Source organism: Gymnogyps californianus, chromosome 17 (genome assembly GCF_018139145.2).
Source record: "Gymnogyps californianus isolate 813 chromosome 17, ASM1813914v2, whole genome shotgun sequence".
Classification (NCBI taxonomy): Eukaryota; Metazoa; Chordata; class Aves; order Accipitriformes; family Cathartidae; genus Gymnogyps; species Gymnogyps californianus.
The window spans coordinates 12593460-12613717 of record NC_059487.1 but is presented as its reverse complement, the minus strand read 5'-3'; the positions used below and the strand labels follow the sequence as shown (position 1 = coordinate 12613717).

Genomic DNA, 20258 nt, shown 5'->3' with positions numbered 1-20258 from the left:
TTGTAGACTAGAAACAATCAAAACAAGAAGCATCTCTTTAGTGACACAGACACAGAATACAGAGGCGATGACAGCAAGACAGACGTTAGTTGGCTACAAGAATCAAATAGAAAATCTAAAGCCCAGTTAATTGATTACAGTAGAAATAAAAACTTAGGGAAACCAGTAAGCACAGACAAAAGTAAGAAACTTTTTCCGTATTTCTTAAGAATGCTGCAATAAGTTTGTCCATAGATATTTACTGCACAGCATGTAATGTGCTGTGTTGCAAATACAATATGTTTTTGTTGTCTTATTTCCAAGCATAAGGAATTTTCAAATTAGTTCTAATCATTTATAAAGGTTAATTTCCAAAAAGTCAGGATTTTAACATGGAAAATTATTGGAGGATGGGACAGGTGGAGGTTGTTGTCAACAAAAAAAACCTTTGGCTTTTTAAAATAATGTGCTGAAAGCAGTTTACTGAATCAGTAAGTTTGCAGGCATAAAAGTGATTCTATAATTTTACAGCTAAAACTCTAAATGTCAAACATTTGAATATTTTGCTGATTATTCTAACTTTATGTATTGTAACAGCAGATAAATTCTCTGAACCTGCTTGCCGCATGGATAAACCTAAAGGCAAAAATGCAAATAAGAAAAAGGTAAATGTAAATTTGCAACTAGACTTGTAATACATATTCAAAATGTCTTAATTCACTACAGAAACTGTTTTAAAATAATTTTTTATAAATATGTGCCATTTCTCCATACTTATTTCAAGATCATTTGTTAAATACAGTTTGTTCTTTTCAGGTACTATATTCTTTTTATGTAGTATTTAGCTAGTATTTCAGGCATAATACTAGCTATGAGTTAGAATGATTATACATTGATGCTTTTGTAAGTTTTATTACTTAAAATTATTGATTATGTCTATTTACTGCTTAATAGCCATCTACTCCATTGAATATGCCATTAGCTTTTCAGCGAGCGTTTTCATGTATCTAATGTGCTTAATTGAATTTTAATACCTTTGAGATTATAATTTCTTTAAACGAATATATGTAACATAGTGAAACTATGAAAAGAAAAACGTTACAGATGTTCAGAAAGAATAATAATTGCAAAATATTGTAAGCATATTAAATTTGGGAGTATAATAAATTATAAGTTATTATGAACATGTTAATGGAAGGTGCTTGTAGATGTCTGTAAGCCACAGTTTAAAAAACAAAAGCCACCAAAAAAACCCCAAAAACCTTCCCCGTCCCCTCCAGACTACTCTTTTATCTCTCAGACTGTACCATAATTATTCAAATCTATTTAATGTTAGTAGCTTAAAGCCACATACATGCACTCAATGTAAATCATGCATGTGAAAATATGATCACCATATGTATGTAGTGATGGTGATGTTAGTCCACGTAAATCAAAACTAAAGAGGGCTTCAGTTGCCCAATGTTGAATCCGTCTACTTACTAAAATGTGTCCTTTTTTAGTAGCGAAATTCCCCAGATCTACCCAAGCAAGTTCAAAGTGCCTGCTTTGAGGAGGTAGGGTTCCACTACTGTATAGACTTAGATGGAGAGCATCTGAAGCCCCAGAAGTCACTAATAGACTTGACCCTGGAGATGAGGAAGCTAGGAAAGTGTATGTTTTGCATAGAGCACTTTTCGAGAGAGTAGGAGGCAAGAATTCTAATCTCTCCTAGTCTGAGAGGCGTTACATTTACGTTTTACGTCCCTTCTAATGTCAGGTCCCTGGGGTACTTTCAGTGAGAACATGCTTTGCTCTATTTCTGAACATTGACTGCTATGTAGAGAGAGTGGCAGTAGTTATGAGGTAGAAGGGGGACGGATAGAAAGGAAAACTCATTCTAGTCTAGTGGTTAAGGTAATCAGTTCAGAGGTGATGATCAAGGATACTGGTTCCTGCTCACTATGCAGGCTTACGGTTTTGTTCTATTTCAAACCAGTTACAGTCTAATTTAAATGTGCACATATTTCAGAGAGCAAGCTTTGGAAACCCACTTCAGCTTTGCTGTAGTTCAAAAAATGGCATTTATTTTGCCTCTTCACTTTTTTGAGTCTTACATTCCTGACTGCACTGTGCCCTATCTACAGTGAAAATTATCTTCCCAAAATGCTTAGTAGACTGATGGTTGGACTCTCTGAGCTTTGATAAAGTTAAACTTTTTTAGTTGTTTTGAAATAATGGATTTCAAGTAATGAAACCAAGCTACCTGCCATTTATTCTTATATATTTATTTATTAATCATTCTGATATAAACTGAAGATGTTTTTATTCTTCCAAAGATAAACGAATGTAAAAAACAGAATTCAAGAACTGATGAAACGGTAGAACAAACCACCAGACAAAAACGACCTCGAAGAGCAGCATTAGCAAAAAATTACAAAGAGCCTTCCAGTTCAGAGTCAGAGAGTGAAAGCAAATCTTCAGCATGTACCTCTAAGGAGGAGAAATCAAAAATACAGGTATACAGTTGCACTTTATTCTTAAAAATCCACTTCTGCCATATTTTTCAAAATAAACTCTGGTCCGCTTAGTACTCCTGAATTTTAAGTGCCCGACATGAGCAAGTTGAAATTATTTTTATTTATTATTTCTAGTAGTGCCCTTTTTTAATAAAGAGTATGTAGGTGCTAGGAAAATCAGTCCTAAATAATCTTCTAGGTCATAATAGTATTTCAGTTTCTATTTATGAAATTTATTCTGCTGCAAAGAACTACCAAGTCCTTTATTTTGAAAATGTCTATTAAATGGGAGGTTTCAGTGATCCATATTTTGTTCTTTTAGATAATATGGTTTTGATAATGCTATGCCTATTCTGTGTACAATAGAAAATGCTGACTTGATAGAGGGGAGGGTATGTCAATACATTTGCTGAATATCCAAATAGGATTTTTAGTAAATTAAGCAATGATGTTAGGTGCTAAAACATTTTCATTCTTTTAGCATAACATTTCAATGTTTATGGATAGGTCTGTAAACTTCATTGATTAAATCCTGAAGCATCAGTAATTGCCTCCAATAGTTAAGAAGTTCATAAGAATAGAAATTTGGGTGCTGAATTAAACAAATTCAATGCTTATTGATATTAGAAGACCTGATATCCTGATGAATTTAAGTACTTCTAATGATGTTCCTTTTTGGACCTTCTGCTTGTTCAACGGTACATATAGATAATATGCTCTTTGCCTGCATATATATATATACACTTCCGTATGTTTACAAATAATGTTTATATAAACTTTGTATTTTAATAGAAGCATATGAATGGGGAAAACAAGGATGATAATCAGGAGAAGGAACTCCAGAATATTGTATCTGTGGAGCCAAAGAGAGTAGCTAACTATGTACATAAAGAGTTTATTAAATCAAAGAATTCTGCAGAACAAAAGGAATTTGAAATGCCTTCATCCGAGAGTCCTGCATCTCTTGAGACAATGAGATGTAGGTATTTTGACTTCTAGTTTATAGCAATACTGTGTCAGAAGTTGGGGGTTAGGATGATCACAGTAGTACAATTTTACATTTATTTCATGCTTTTTAAAATAAGCGATATCCCCTCATTCAGTGTGTACCACATAATTTAAGGAAGTGTATTAATATGTCACTAACACTTTTATAGATTGGTGCAGTTGACTTCAGCATAATATAGAAGCGCAAGACATAAGTGTTAGAATGAATTTGGTAACCGCTAAAATAGTGCGGAGAGTGCAAAAAGTGCAAGTGTGGCAAGTCATATGCCAACACTTAAAGTAAAATTCCACACGTCTGAGACTTGCAAATACCTAGAGTGGGAACAGTTAGCAATATGGGGCTTTAACTTACCTTTTTTTAACTTCCATTCCTCATGCTGACAGTTAAGTAACTGCTTTCTAGGTGCTGAAAGAATATCAGAAGGAGATGTTACTCAAGAGCATACTTATAGTGAAAGATCACCTGGTCTTCAGGAGTCAACACCAGAAAAAAGGGAAATGTTAAACTTTGAGAAAGGAATCTCTCCCAATAATTTCTGTCCAGAAAAAGAAAATATTCAAAGTATATGTCTAAATCAGTCCCCTGAGACGACTGGTAAAAAGTTAACATTTGGAAATAAAAGTTTCTCACCAGTTTTAACTGAAGCATCTTTGGTAAGAATATTAAAGTTACTCTACAGTTATTTTAACTGAAATTGTTCCATTCAGCTGCTAACTGTTTTATGCTTTTGTACATCTCCTTTCAATAATGATTCTTTTTGTTAATGTGTAGCTCAGCTTAACGACATATAAAACTGTCAGTGGAAAACATGCAAAGGGATCTGTATTTGAAACACGTGATAATAATGAAGATTCAAGTTTCAGACATTGCTTTTCAGACACACTTTCTATTAAAGGAAAACTACAAGATATCACTAAACCTATCACCAAAACTAAAGAAGAGGTATGTTACTAAAACCTTTGCTCTTCAGAAGAGAGCTGCAGCTTCTCATCTATTTTATCTGCTTTACAGATGGTGAGGTTTAAGGGAAATGCATCCATCTTAACGTTAAACATGATATATAATGTTTACTTGTGACCTGCTTGGAAAATCCTACTAGTTATTTTTTAAATATTTGAGATAAATTAGGGAATTGTTTATCATATGGATGCAAGGAAAGAATTGTATCCCAACAAGATCAGTTATAATTAACAATAACATTTTTTTCACAAATTAAAGAATTGACATCTGCATGGAAAAATTCTTGAGGTGAAAAAGCGCTCTCATAGTTTTAGCATTAATGTACTACTCAAGGTAACAACTATTGTAGCATTGGCAAATAAATAAAAACTGCTGTATACCTTCAAACCACTTCTTGTAAGTACTTTTTCTGGTGAAAAAAGCACTAATGACTACTTTAAGAAATAATTTTGTGTGTGTCCTATTGCAAGAAACAGTTACACCTTATTGATCATTTGACTTATTGCTATCATTAATTATTAACATGGTGAAGAATTAGTCTATTCTTTCATGTGGTGAGACCTAGTAGAAATTCATGCAGTGATTTCTTTTTTTCTTACAGTAGTTGCATTCTTGTCCCTAGTTTAATGAAAAGCAACATAAATGTGGATTTCTGATGAAGACTTCTAAAAATGCTTTAATTTGGAAGCTAATAAATCAGTGATTTTTCTTTTAGGATTGTGTACCGCCATCTCCATTGTCTGTTTCCAGTGGAAGTAAAGTACAGTCTTGGAGTGAAGAACCTTATGGCCCCATACATGAGTCAGGTACAAACATTTAATTTAAAGCAAAAGACTTTCTATGTGTCTCCATAAAGGTTAAGAAAAATTTTATTTGGCATAAAAACATGGCCCAAGTTTTTTAATCTTGTTTTATTTTATATATTTTCAGTATAATTCCATTTTTACTCTTTTTCTGATTTTCTCTGCTGTTTTAATTACCCCCAAAAAAAATGAAAATTGGGCTCCAAAATGCAGTTACTGTAAAGAGTGTCGTGGTTTAACCCCAGCCAGCAACTAAGCACCACGCAGCCGCTTCCCCCTCCCCGCTCCCAGTGGGATGGGGAGGAGGAAAAAAAAAAGAAAAAATAAGGTAAAACTTGTGGGTTTAGATAAGAACAGTTTAATAACTAAAGTAAAATAAAATATACTACTGACTAAGAATTATTACTATAATAATAATAGTAATGAAAAGGAATATAACAAAAAAAGAGAGAGAAATAAAACCCAAGAAAAGACAAGTGATGCACAAGGCAATTGCTCACCACCCGCTGACCGATGCCTGAGCAGCAATCCACCCCTCCTGGCCAACTCCCCCCTGTTCATGTACTGGGCATGACGTTCCATGGTATGGAATATCCCTGTGGCTAGTTGGGGTCAGCTGCCCCGGCTCTGCTCCCTCCCAGCTTCTTGCACACCTGCTTGCTGGCAGAGCATGGGAAACTGAAACGTCCTTGGCTTAGGATAAGTGCTACTTAGCAACAGCTAAAACATCAGAGTGTTATCAACACTGATAACCAGGACAATATGTTAGTTGTGCTCTTTCTTAAGAGTTAGAAGCATTCCCACTGATACTGGAAAAAAGTGGGGATAATGGTATTACCAGTAAAAGAGAGCTTAGGATGAATCTCTTTAACAAGCAAGTCCTGCATGGGTCAAAGAGTTCTGTGTTCCATTGAAATCCTGTTGTTCATGTACATCAAGTTCTCATATCTACTGAACGTGCCCTCCATAAATGTAATGCTTATTAATTTTTATATAGTTCTTGAGCTTTAAAGCCAAGACACACACTCCTAGAGTTTGGATCCAAAGGGTCAATAAACTCTTCTTTATCCTCCCATGTCATTGTTCTAAATAATCCTAAAATTAAGCATTGTTTTCATGTTTATTAAAGGACCGACTATACAGACATTTCTCAAACGAAGGTACCACAGCGATACAGAAAGCAATTCTGATGAAGTAGAAACAACCAAAGAGGAGGAAAAGGAAGGAAACAGAAGAACAAAGTTACAGCCTAGAAAATTATTTAAAACAGATGATGCTGTTACTTACAGAGGTTAGTTATGGAGTGAAAGTTGACTATAGTTGTGCGAAAGTTTAAAATAACGTAACAAATTAGAAGTTTTAACAAAAAAAATAATATCCATAAAAAAGCATTTTATATGTTTAAGAAAAGAAATAAAAAGAAATGCTAAATATTTAGAGACTCTATCCATTTAAAAAGTCAGAAAATTGATATGAAAATAGAAACTGGTCTCAGCCATCTAGTTGGTGAAATTAATCTATATTTAACAAAAGCTGTTCTAGGCCCTGTTGTAACTTCAGATAGGATACTTTTTCATGCTGAATTGTCACGTTATCTTTTTTTACTTCTCTTCAGTGTCTGAAAGCATATCTACAGTATCTGTAAATGATGTGTCTGTTTTGGATGGGGAAATCTGGGAACCTGGTTGTTCAGCTATCAGTATATGTCAGAAGCTCCAAAAAGAATTTACTAAGAAAATTGAGGCAAGACATTTCATATACAATATTAGTTGTCTGTGTGGGTACATGGGCATATGAATGATAGCTTGTCTTACACCACAGAATTTGCTTAAAAGGACATGAAAATAGCTATGCGTGTAGAACCTCAAGAAATGACAGAATTCGTTTCCTTTTATGCCTTTTTCAATTCCTAACTCTCCAATGATTTTCTTTCTCAGGGCTGTTTTGTTTTTTTATCCTGTCTGTTGTTTCAAAATAAGCTTATGTATCTAAAGTAATGAGTATACTGCGTTTTGATTTTAACAAATTATCACACCAATGAATGAAATTTATTTACAAAAAGGAAAACATGAGCCTGAATAATGCATTTGTTCATCTAAGACAGCTGTAAGCACACATCATTCATTCCATGTGTACTTGCCCTATTTTGAGGAAATATATTTTTCAAATAATGTACTTCTAATTAAGTTGGGTAGAATTTTGTCAAAAACATAAACCCATGTTTGTTTACGTTTCATTAACAGAAAGCTTTTCCTTAAAGGATAGGGAGATAAAAAAAAAAAAAGGTTTTTTGCTCGGTATGATCTGTGATACTAAGCAATTACAGTACTAAACATACTACAGTTTTTTTTCCTAAAGTGAAAATACTCTGAATTTAATGTTAAAACATCCTCATAGAGCCGCTCACAGAAAATGGATCATTTTACTAAGCAATCATTAAGAGCTGCCCATGAGCATTTGACAACAATGAGTTACCAGCTTCATGAATGCAGGTCTGTAATGAAAGATTTATTTTAAAACACCCTTAAAATGCAATGAATACCTTCTAAAAGTAACTCATTTTGTTTTGGTAGGATCAGGCAGCTGGACAAATTTCATTTTGCTCTCCTTGAGGAACTTGAGAATTTTGAAAAAGATTCTCAGTCCCTGAAAAATATGGAAAAAGAATTCTCGGTTTGTATTTTAATTGCTTGATCATGGAGAAAAGCTAATTCTTATGGAATCCATAGATTATTCATATCATCTTTAACTTTAGATCATTAATTCTGATTTTAAAAGCCTTTATCATTTTGCTTAAAGTTGGGTCAAATTTCAAATAATGAGTTTGAGGTGTTAGGATTGGCTAATGCTATGATCTTAGAATTTATAGATCACCACTATATGTTTTTCCTCCTAGAATAAACTACTGCTACTTTTAATGGGCTGTTTACCCCACTTCATGAGCCTTTTTTTCAGCTGGCCTGTATTTCAGGAACAGCATGTAGGCATTTGAACCTGATTTGCTATGTGTTCTACAACAAGCCAGTTGACATTATGGGTCTGCTACATGCTGTCATGTAAAAATTAATATGCAAATATTCATATAAACACAAGACTATATTCGCTTTTTTCTTTTACTCTGAAGGCATGTTTTAAATTATATGGAAAGTCTGTTTAAAATGCTATGCGTATTCTTTTTCATCGTTTTGAAACTGTTATGCAGAACAGATTTTTGGTGAAACTGGTTCCATGAAAATAGAATTCCTGAAGTGCCTCATCCTGCCAGCTAAGCTTATTATTTTTTTCCAAGCTTCTGTGGTGACTGTGTAACTCCTACCCATTCTGTGCTGAGTCTGTGGTTGTAGGTTATTTTATTCATATTAGATAGCAGTCAGTTTTAGTTCAAAAAATATTAATTCCTACTGATTACAATCTATTAATATTTTTCTTTCCAGATCTTTTGGAAAAAACATACACATACTTTTAGCACATACATGAAAAATGAGCAACAGAGGTTAGTAGGCTTCATCAGTCCTGGGTAGGGATTTGTGTTCTGTTCATTTGAGATACAAGTTAGGCCAACTACTATTCTCTATGCAATTTCTCTCTTCCATAAAATAGAGACAGCAGATGAGATGAGAAAATGAGATTAAAACGTTATGTTACATGAAAAAATGTAATTATTCTCCATCTAAATTTCTCCACATACATGCTGGACTGTTCCAATAGTAACAATGATGGTAATATTTATCCATGCTTTTAAGTACAAATAGACTACAAATAATGGGTTGTATTCATGACGTGTGTGGAAAGTTCATACATTGCAAAGCTATTTGAACTGCCTTTTATTTCTTTAGAATTCAGATTCTTAAAACTTCATTTGAAAAGAACATCTACCATACGGTTGACTATGAAGAACATATTTTTACGTCAGAGGTATGATGAATTTTTTTCTTTCTTGTTTTTAATAATCTTTAATTCTTTAATTTTACCAACAGATATCAGTATTGACTTTTTTCCCCCAAGAAAGTCTTTATTCTCAGCATTGTATTCATGCCGCTTCAGTATTTTTGTAGTTTTTCATTGTCATAAAATATCCTTTAATGTAGCAATATTCAGTGTTTTAGGGCTAGATTTCACCCATTAGAAGGTGTGTGCAATTATCTGGAAAACTGCTGCAAGATTTATTCTGTATTCTGTGGCTTTGTTTACCAGTGTTAATCATCCTAGAAAGAACAAATTTAAAACACACATCCCTTTCCTTAGGCAGGTGGATGCATGTGCATCTGTATCTCAGTTATAAACCATTTTGGGATGTAATTGTCATCTTGAAAATGGGTTACCAATTGTGAGCAGAGAATATGCATTCGGTATCTTTTTATAGATGCATCTGATGAAAGAAGACATAAAAGGACTCCAAGAGAAACTTCTTAAAGAAATGGTAAATGAAGTTATCTTGTCCTCATTTGTATTTATTGTTTAAGGATAGCTGTTTGAACACTAAATTACTAAAAATTGTGATTTCTAGTCCCCTATCAAAAATAAAAATTAAGTCAGAATCCAAGTATGACTGACATGTTATACTTTAAACCTTATCTGGGTGATAAAAGCAGGAGGTAGATATGGATGTACTGTTTTAGGTCTGAGTCTTAATGTTGAATGTTGACGTGGAAAAGAAAAGTATCATATTTGATTATGTTAAAAGCAGCATATACTATGCACCAGAATTGCAATACTTAAAAAAAAAAAAAAAAAAAAAAGGGAAGATTTTATTTAAAGTATGTGATAGATGTAATGCTTTTTGCACAGCAAGAAGAGGAACTGTGTAATGTTCGCAGAGCATTGCAGACATTGTTTCAATCAGAAGACAGAATTCTGAAGTAATGTTTTCAGATACCTTCCTGAAATTCAAGGTGAATATAAACACTCTTTTATAATGTAAAATTTGACAACTTTTGGTTTTTTTTACACTCAAGGAAACTATTGTAATGAAAGCATATTTTCCTTAATAATATTAAAATCTTTGTGGATAAGACTTCTCCTTTTATATGCGAGATTTGGAATTATTTTAGTGAATCTGCTAAAATGCAATGTGTAAATTTTTGGATTTTTAGCACATGCTATTTTTTAAAAAGTCTTTAACAATTTTTATAGGTTATTTAACTGACTTTCAGAGAAATCACTTTGAATTTCACTTTGAATCTATGTTTTGGGTCTGTGTGTACAGAATACCCCTTTTGTCTGATCCAGAATACAGTCAGAAATTATTTGGGGATTAAATTGCCTGTTTTGATCTCAGTCCTATTTGTCTGTGTTGTTAGACTTCAATAGGAGTTCCTAAGAGAAAACAAAACTCTAAACACTTGTGGTTGAACTACGTTGCAAATAGCTGTATTAAATATTTCAAGAAAAATATATATTGTCTGTTTTGTTTTTTTTTTTTTTTTTTTACAAAATGATGTCATTACTATTTTGCTTTAAATCAGTAATACGTATTTGCACGTCAGTCAAATAAGACTCACTGCTGTGCAAATATTTCGTGTAAGACAACAGATAGCAAGAGGGTCTGCTATCTGTAGCTCAGAAAAATATCCTGTATACTAATACAATCTATTCTATATACTTACATGTCAGAAGATTTCCTAAGAAAACGACCAGTGAGTCATAATTTACGCTTCTCCTTTGTTGCCATGTATCACCTAGAAGGTTTCTTCTGAATACTTATGATGTGCCACTTCTAAGCTAATATTTTTCTTAATTTGCTTTTAAATTAAACAAAAAACTACCTTGCATTTTATAGTTCCTTAGCAACCTTTTAATCTTTTTTAACTTGCAATCCTGCATGTATATACTGTAAACTTTTCAGGCTCAGAACAATACCTTTAATATTTTTCATTTAAGTTCTCTTAAAAAATGGGGATTAAAAACTTACAGCTGGTCAATAAGTAATGGATGTAGAGAATAACTCATAGAATGTGCGTGTCTTGGAGCTTGTCTACATTACCACATGCAGAGCTCCCTCTTTACCATGGAACTGACTCCAGATTAACACTGCCAGCATCTCAGGAGCCTGAGCTCACTCAGCACTGCACTAACACAACTTCACAGCTTCTGGAGCAAGGCTGAAGAGGGTACATGCTTGTCTGTAGCTGATGTTATGACCACAGAGGTCTCAAAAGAATGTATTAGCCAATTTTGGGGTAACAGCTCTTCACAACTTCGTAGCTCTTATTTTACATTCCATTCTACCTCTTATTTTGTCCTTTGGTTGTCTTTAACATCATACACACTTCTCTGTCGTTTCTTCCATTATCCCCTCTACCCTCTGAACTCTTCTGTTGTTCCTCAGTTTCATTTGTACTTTCCTAATACTGCTTTTATTATCAACACACAGACCTTTACAGTAGTGTTCTTTAATTTTTTTCTCATATGTTACTGAAATCACTCAGTCTATATCTCTCAAACTTATTTATTTTCATTCCAGCTAGTTCTGAATGCAACTATTACACTATATTGCTATTATTACTGTTTAAAATTTTTCAAAAAGTCTAGTAGACTGGCTTTCATCATTCTAAGTTGTTGGCTGTTATTTAGGTCTCATGTTGATTTGAGTTCCTTCAAAGCCACCAATCATTTCTTCAAAATATTTATCCAGTAGAAGTTTCCTGCTGAACCTCACCACTATCTGCATCTTTGGTGATACCTAACCCGTTTTCTTTTATTAACTCCTTGTTGGCTTACCCATGCAATCTGTCTGCCCTATAGGTACTTCATATATCTTTGAGTTATCCTTCATTAGTTCTGATTGTTACCATTTCCTAAAGTTTATTTTCAGAGAGAAAAATGGCATGATTTAAAATTGAATTTTAAGGTAAAGTTAAGGTAGAAAACTCTTTGACAGAGGTCCTCAAAGAAAATGGGAAAATCTGTTGATTTCCAAATTACTTCTGTATCTTTATCTTAATATTGTCTTTAAATTAAAGAAAAAAAGAAAAGTCCATACTCATAGATTGTAGCCTGAACTCAGCACTCACTGAGCCACCAACTGTAATTTCAAAGTTTGCCTCACTCAGAGCAGGAGGTGGGACCCAATGACCTTAGGAAAGGACCTAGGTTCTTACCAACCTAAATTAATCTATGACTTTATGAAAAAGATTGCTTTTATCCTTATTGAAATCACCATCTTTAAGAAACAACTTCTTAGATCAGAAATGGATGTGATAGATTTCTGTCCAATGTGCACTGAGAGTAGAATGCAGAGTAATTGGTGTTCTTAGACTTCTTTGATGGGAAATAGTTTATTTTAAACAGAAATAGTTGTAAATGAAATATATTTCTTATGAATTAATTTTAAAAACACAAGGCTGTGTTGTCTTTGGAAATTATTATATTGAAATTGCCGGTAAATAATTTGGTCCACTCATCCCATCTATGTAAGTGTACTTAATGCTTTTCTAATTTTTCTGAGCCTCTGATTTTTGTTTGGGGTTTTTTTTTGAGCCTGTGATCACTGTCGTCTCCACTAGATGGACCTCATGAGATGTTAAACTTTTTGCTGGTCTAATTGAATTTTATCTGTATATGAAACAGTGTTTTTCTCTCAACTGTACGAGGTTTTAAAAAGTGCACTGCAAGGCCCAAATTCTTTTCTTACAGTGAGTGCATATTGGAAAAATAATACGGCCGCTATTTCTAGTGAGGACTTATGCTAAAATAGAAGTATGAAATTTTACTATGCACCTTTACCAGTCTTTACCCCACTCCATTAACTTCCAAAAACTTTGAGCAGGTACAATCAAATTTAAATGTAAAATGTGAAGCATATCACAAGGGAGTATTCACAAAGGCAAAGTTCAGCATAGGGAGATTGCTTTTTGTTTTGTTTTGTTTCTGGATGGGAAACCCCAGGGGTCATTCAAAGCAGACACCTAAATGAAGTGATAGGAACTGTGCACTGCAGGCCTGTTTCTTTTTTCCATTGGGAAGAAGCGGCCCGAGGAGAACAGCCTCCCTAAGCTAAATATGCCTTCAGTGGATGCCATCCTAAGTTGCAGTGGTAACAGAGCACAATATTTGGCCCAGGGAATGCGTGCAGTCTCCAAACAACTTGGTAGACTTGCCCACCAGTAAGCTGGCAGTAGTTAGCTGACAGTGATCATGTGTGACTCTGAAGTAGTCACAACTCTGTCTCTTACCAGACCAAAGCAGAAAACAGGCTGGGATGCTTGTGATGGAAGGACAGCTGAGAACACGGGGAAGAAGCGAAGCATATTGCTGCATAACTACAACATGGTTGAGTCGCATTCGTAATACAGCTCATAGACATTTTTTGAAATTTAAAAAGCTGCTCTAAGTTACCCTTAAAATATTTTTCTGTCTATTGTATTTTTCAACATCATTTTAATGTGTTTTATACAATATTTTTATTACCAGTGAAAGTGTGCATCACTGCTAAATAGGAGTCTTACTTTAATGGATTATTATTCAAGTTTGTAGTTAACAGTGGGTCATCTACTGGTCTCAGACTGAAAATGGTTCTTCTGCTGAAGAAACTTTTCTCTCCTTTCTGTTTACCTTTTTGTATATTACACCTGGACTATCATTATATTGTTGTTTAGAATTAATAGTATTTTATTAATAATAAAATTAAAATGATTGATAAATAGAAGAAACTTTTCTCTCTTTCTGTTTACCTTTTTGTATATTACACCTGGACTATCATTATATTGTTGTTTAGAATTAATAGTATTTTATTAATAATAAAATTAAAATGATTGATAAATATAATTAACAGTATGTTAAAAGGCTAGTTATAACATTACATATTTCTGTGAAAAGCCAGCAAGTTATAAAATTGCAATAAATAGAAAAAAAAAATATCTTTGGATCAAGTAATTGGGTAATTCACGTCTTCAACTGATAGTCACATAAGTCAAACATTAAAATGTTGTACAAAATTACAGCTAGCTACAACAAAGCTAGCAAGCTTCGTTGGTGCTGGGCACCACATCTCCCATGATCCCTCAATTTCTCCTAGCATTGCCCTTACTGACATATATTTTAAGTGTTGCGCTGTATGTTCTTACCTTCTATTCTTAAATGTTAGTTTATCCAAAGAATAGCACTGCATTTATGTTATTTCATCCCCACACTGAATAGCAGAAGAGAATTGAAAGTTAGTCCATCCACTGTTTGCATTGATTCTATTCACCATCTTGCAGCAATTTAGTAGTAGCCTATACAAACCATTTTACATACTGTATTTTCTTTATTATTTTCACGCTTTATGGAGATCATCTCAATGAAGCTACAAGATCGAGAGTGCCTTTTCCAAGTTTTTAACATTGAACGATTTCCTAAAAAGATAGCATTTAAGACTCTTGCAGAGAAATTTTTGTCTTGTGAGCATATGTGCCATTTTGTTGCTGTCTCATCAGGCATGCTTTCCAGCTATCAGTGTATTTTTTTTTTTTCCTAAGTTTGTCCTTTCAGTAGTATTTTGAGTAGAATTCTTGGATGCTTCTAGATGTCAGGCATTATTAGAATGTCTGGCTTTACATTTTTTCTCAACCAGTTCTATTTGCTTTGTTATTAGCATTTAGTAACTAACAAAAAAATCATTTGTTTGCTAAACATCAAAGTACATTGTTACATTTCTATCTGTGGTTGTCCAATTTAGTAATTTTGAATGAGAATAACAGTGAACTTAATTGTCATTCTTTAGAGGGCCAGAACCTTAACTAGTGTAGAATGACAATCATGTTATGCTGGTTAGGATCTGGTCCAAAACATTGATACTCCACAAGATGGAAAACCTTAGTTAAGATCACCCTTTTGAAGACTCTGTGTTGATAAAGAAGCGATATGATCTGGTGCATAATAATTGTAATCTCTTCCCTTCCCAACTGTCCCTGGGAAAAAAAGAGCTTTAGGAAACATGTTCATTTCCTGCAATAAGTAGTCATTTAATTAAAGAACAAAAGTAACAGGAATCAAAAATGCTTGCAGCTGTGATTCTGTTAGACATTATATAAAAAAGAATGAAATTATAATACATTAAATTAGTTTTTAGAACATGAACTTAAGTGTTTTACAAACTAATTGTGGTAAGTTCAAAATGTCTTGTCAACATAATACTGAATGACAGTGTGTCATGTCCATTTATGTCAGAGGCCTTGGAATGGTAAAGCCTGTACATGCACAACATCTCCTTTTCCAACATAGACTGCAAACCAGTTTAAAACAAGTGGTAAAGGAGAGTAGTAGGTTCTTTCAAGTAGCTTTACTTCAATCTTTTTTCAGCAGATCGTCCCACTCCACAGGCCATCGCTCTTCTGACTTCAGAGCGAAGTACATCTCTGGCGTTTCTTTCTGTACGTAAGTGCTGCAGAGACTTCATCTGCAGAGTCCTCTCCTTTCACATAAACATCAAGGTATCCTGGACTGAACTTTAGGGAAAGACTTATATATTCCCTGATGTGTGTTCAGCAGCAATATCAAAAAGTAAAGACAGATTCTTCTCAGAAGAAAATTTCTATGGCCTGTGGAATCTAGGAGAAATAAAAGACATTTTTCAAACCACTTTGAAATTAAAAGAAAAAATATAATCTTTAAAAATTCTGTTAGATTAACAAAAAAATTGTTTTTTTAAAAAAAACATTATTTTTAAAGGTACAGTAACAGTATTGAGGAATATTAGCGACTTTAAGTCTTAATTTTCACCAACACATTTCCACACGTATGCCATGACTGTAGTGTAGTTACAGTCCTCAGGGCCCAGTCTAACCAGTTTACAGTTATTTGGGAGTGCAAGTGCAAATATAGGTGTGGGGTTGATTTTCGTTTTTTTTTCTTTTAGGAATTGAGCCACAGTTTGTCATTGGTAGAAATATTCTTTATTGTGCAGTGATCTTGTTCTTTTGTAAGAGTTAAGCAATGTTGAACTGATGCTTTGGAAAATATGAGGACATACTGTTGGTTTAATGTAAGATAGTCTTAAGAGTCTGTCTGGAATAAATACATTCTTACTCTGTAGGCTTGTTCTTTTGGCTGAGATACGTAATTAAAGTCCCAATCATTTGTAATGCCTTAGTACTAATTGCAAATTGTAAGCCTGTTTACTCCTAATATCCTGAACAAATTTCAAAATATATCATTATAATCTACTTAAACTCCCCAGGTAGCTTCAATTAGAGAAGGTATATCTCACTTGCAGACTTAAACTGCAGCCATCCCATTTTTTTTCCTATATTTCATTCTATCAACGCAGTGATGTCTTCCCGTAAACACTGAGTCTGAGTCCTGTAATGTTACAAGGGCCCTAACAATTGCATGAACAGTCTAGAATTACATAAATACAGCATTTAGATCAATGTACATTGCATTTATGACTCAAGTGTGTTTTCCTAGACCACCTTTTCATTGAACATCCAAAGCTCAGTTAAGCTGGAATTCATTTTGAGTTCAGAAAGAAACATGGAAATGTGGGCCAGGCACTGCTGAAGTGAACCTTCCAGAATGCGAGACTGCACACCAAGTCCCTTAGTACAGTGTTAGGCAACTTATTTTAGCAGCAAGCATACCTGAGAATGCTTACAGACGTGGCAAGAGTACACTGTGCTCCCAGCAGCTCCTAAAATTGCGTTTTAAAAGCAACTGGACTTGCTCAAGAGACCTAATAGAAATTGTAGGAAATAACTGATTGCTATTTCAATTTTTCTCTAACTAACAAGGTCTTTTTGCAAGTAACAATGGCTGTGGAGTCAGCCTCTGATGTTTTTTTCCCACTTAGAAAAGGGAAATGAATGTTTTCACACATGTTTAAACATAGTAAAGGCATAGTAGGCACATGAAGCAAGCACCAGATTGACTAGGTTCACACGGGCCCAGCCACTCAGAGAGTGACAAGAGTCCAAACCAGTTCTCTCTCCTGACCTCTCTGCTGGACTGCCGTTAAGTGTGCTAGGGGTGTTGCACTCCTTCCAATAGCAACCGGACCGACATTCGAGGGATACTGAAATCTACAGGCTGAATCCATTAGAACAAATCCAATTAGAACAAATGTATTACTTACGGGCATTATGTATGTCTTGGTACAGTTTGTAGAATTTTGTATTACTTAGCAGGGAGGTTGCAATGTTTGTGATAATAAGGTTGCCCACTCAAGTACATTTAATTCAAAAACCTTTATGTAGTGTATTAAGTTGTTTGTCTACTTTAAAAAAAATCATATTTTTTTCTGTGTTATACCCTACATTTAATTTTTTGTCATAGCTTTCGAATCTTCAGTGCAAAGAATGCAAGCTGAGTGGTGTTGTAGAGAAGGGCTGGGGGCTTCTCAGTACACGCTAATCAAAGCCAAAAAAAAAAAAAATTTAGAAAAGCCACATTCTGAACAGGAAGATAAATACTTCCATTTTCTTTTAAAATAAAGCTTCCTTTGCATATTTTTCTCCCACATCCAGCATGTAAGAGCAAAATCTACAGCTTCAGGACTCAAGCAGACTGTTTTTAGCAGGCAATGGAAATAAATAGCTAGAAAACTGACCTTGTCAAATGTTTGCTTGATGCATGTACCTCCATTTCATTACTTTTGTATTCATTTAGCTCTTTCCGAATTGCTGCCTAGGAATTGAAAATAGAGGAAGGTTAACAATTTTGTATTGATAAGTATTGTAAAATACCAGACTTGCAGAGCAGAACAGAATTTTCTAAAGTAGAAATAATAGATATTGGGTATAGCAAAGCATACTATGCCAGTAGAGATGCTGAATTATATGTTATATGTTATGAATTATAGGTTATATGGATTGGTGATACAATACTTCTTATCATTCATTACTGATTGCTGACAGGGTCACTTCTGTCTAGAAGCAATTCTGACAGGAGAATAAAACCACAGTGCTTTTTGTCTCACATTTAATAAGATTCCAGTTAAAATTTATTAAAGATTAAGAGAAGTTGCCAAGAAATTGATCAGCTGGTCAACTGACTTTTATGGAATTTCTATGTGTGTCATTTTTTTAATAAAAATCAAATTGTTTGCCTTATCACAACTTGCAAATACCAGCCCAGACTGTGTTATCACCTGTATCCATAGGATTGCACAGTCATAAGTGAAGAAAAATGTTCTTTTCTGGTGCTTAATATAATGAAATTCAAGACTATAAAAGTGAGAACATTCTTTTGTTTAAATGGAACTGCAAGTGAACTGGAACATACTGGTGCTTTCACAGATTCTTACATATTTGGTACTTCGTAGTTCAGCTACCTAAAATTATGAGGCTTGTACCCATGTTCATGTTTTATATCAGAGATTTGGCTTCTTAAAAGAAAAATTAGGAAAAATAATGTATTTGTCTACTCTGAAAGAGAAGTTTTTCAGTCACAAATGCAATGGTCAAACTCCTGACCCTGAATTCCTGACGTATGCCACCAGTATATGCAATTGAACTCTGTCACTTTCTTTTCAGCTTATAAACCTGCCTAGTTAACAATATAAAAGCAGTAAAACTAGGAAAAGCCTAATTTTAATTCATACCCAGTACATACAAGGAAAATACAAAATCATTATTCCATTGATTAGTATATAATAGCTTATGCACCATTTGAGTGCGCTCAGGAGAACAGCTACTGTAGTAGAAATACATTGTTCCTTTTCTATATGAGTCCTGTAACACCATTTGCTACACTTTTTACTGGGGAGACACTGGAATAGAGAATGAAGTGTTTGGTCTCCACATCTCAGAACAGAGCAGTAAGTAACGGTCTTGTATTTGCCATTTTACCCAGTAATTATCTCAGCATCCCTACTCGTTCTGCTTGCTGCAGCCCTGGAACTTCTAAACTTATCCAGCAACTGTTCTGTCTGGAATCATGCTGAACTATTTTTCTTACCACACAAGCACCTAAATGTGAAAGTTAAATTAGGGTGCAGATCAGCTATGTGGCAGGTATGTGATGGAACAAAAACGAGTGTTTGTTTATGCTCGTGAAAATGTGGGATCAAGTGACTCCTTGAGCATTCATAGGAAACAGGAAAGGAAATATTTGCATGTTTAGAAACATAGTGGAGGATATTTGCATGTTTGGGACAAAACTTCCAGTCTGAGGATAAATGTTAATACTGCATTGGCTGCATTAAGAAAGACTGGATCCAACTTTTTTTTTCCTATCAGTTGATGGGCCGGGTAGAAGCCTTTATAGTACTAAATAGGCATTTTTATAAATAGCATTTTTTATGGCAGTATGCATTGGTCAGTGTGGTTTCAGCATAAAAAATAATGGTACCATTTACAGAGCTTAAATGTCCCAGAGGTTAAATGTCTTTGCAGAATCTTATATATCGTTATGGACAAAGCAAGTAGAAGGCAGTAATATGTCATTTTAATTATGTCAGTACCTTATCTGCTGCTGATAATCTTGTCCACGGTTTATCTGCTCGCCTGTCATAGTCCTGTGCTTTTGCCACTTCCACATAATCACTGAATCGAATCAGGATTTTTCTGTCTCTTAGTTCATCAACTGTAGGTCTCTGGTTAAGCTGTATTAAATAGTTTTGTAAAATAAAACCAGTGTTAAAAACAAACATATCAAAAAAAATGTGCAATGTTTTCTGCTTCCCATCTTAGCAAGCAAATATCCATTTTCTGATTTAAAGTGTGTAAATATTCTATTAAGTCTCATGTAGCTAAGACAAAGTAGATATTTTTAGAATTCATATTACTAGATACCACTATTTCAGACCCTGCTGAGGAGGATGTGTATTAAGGGAGGTTTTGTGTAATAATGACCTCTATGACTGGTTGATGTTACATTAGCGTTGCTAAATTTCTAAAAACTAACAGAAGGTTTTGCAAGATTTTACCTTTCTTGTCAGTCTCTGTTTGATTTCCCTTCTTTCTTCCTGTTCTGTTTGATCATTTCGTTCTGCAGAGAATATTAAAAAAAAAGATTACTTTCCTCATGAGGAGGATTGGTATTTTCCAAAGTTCCAGGCAATAAAAATTAGAGCACAGAAAAATGAGTAGC

General features: G+C 34.1%; 2 protein-coding genes across 2 annotated transcripts in view; one reads left to right on the top strand and one right to left on the bottom strand.

Moving 5' to 3' along the window:
- SYCP2 (synaptonemal complex protein 2) overlaps positions 1–10250 on the top strand; it is a 29673-nt gene extending 19423 nt beyond the window's left edge. Inside the window, exons 29-43 of the mRNA XM_050907387.1 lie at positions 7–181; positions 577–644; positions 2298–2477; positions 3270–3456; positions 3889–4139; positions 4258–4428; positions 5162–5252; positions 6379–6540; positions 6865–6992; positions 7647–7741; positions 7823–7922; positions 8684–8742; positions 9086–9164; positions 9613–9669; positions 10038–10250. Coding sequence (XP_050763344.1) covers positions 7–181; positions 577–644; positions 2298–2477; positions 3270–3456; positions 3889–4139; positions 4258–4428; positions 5162–5252; positions 6379–6540; positions 6865–6992; positions 7647–7741; positions 7823–7922; positions 8684–8742; positions 9086–9164; positions 9613–9669; positions 10038–10112 — 1878 coding nt within the window. The 3' untranslated portion in view covers positions 10113–10250. The remainder of the gene's footprint in view (positions 1–6; positions 182–576; positions 645–2297; positions 2478–3269; positions 3457–3888; positions 4140–4257; positions 4429–5161; positions 5253–6378; positions 6541–6864; positions 6993–7646; positions 7742–7822; positions 7923–8683; positions 8743–9085; positions 9165–9612; positions 9670–10037) is intronic.
- A 5069-nt stretch (positions 10251–15319) lies between these two features.
- Positions 15320–20258, bottom strand: part of PHACTR3 (phosphatase and actin regulator 3) — a 115434-nt gene continuing 110495 nt past the window's right edge. Inside the window, exons 10-13 of the mRNA XM_050907400.1 lie at positions 20095–20156; positions 19630–19770; positions 17776–17852; positions 15320–15778 (exon numbers count right to left, since the gene is read on the bottom strand). Of these exons, the coding sequence (XP_050763357.1) occupies positions 15763–15778; positions 17776–17852; positions 19630–19770; positions 20095–20156 (296 nt within the window). The 3' untranslated portion in view covers positions 15320–15762. The remainder of the gene's footprint in view (positions 15779–17775; positions 17853–19629; positions 19771–20094; positions 20157–20258) is intronic.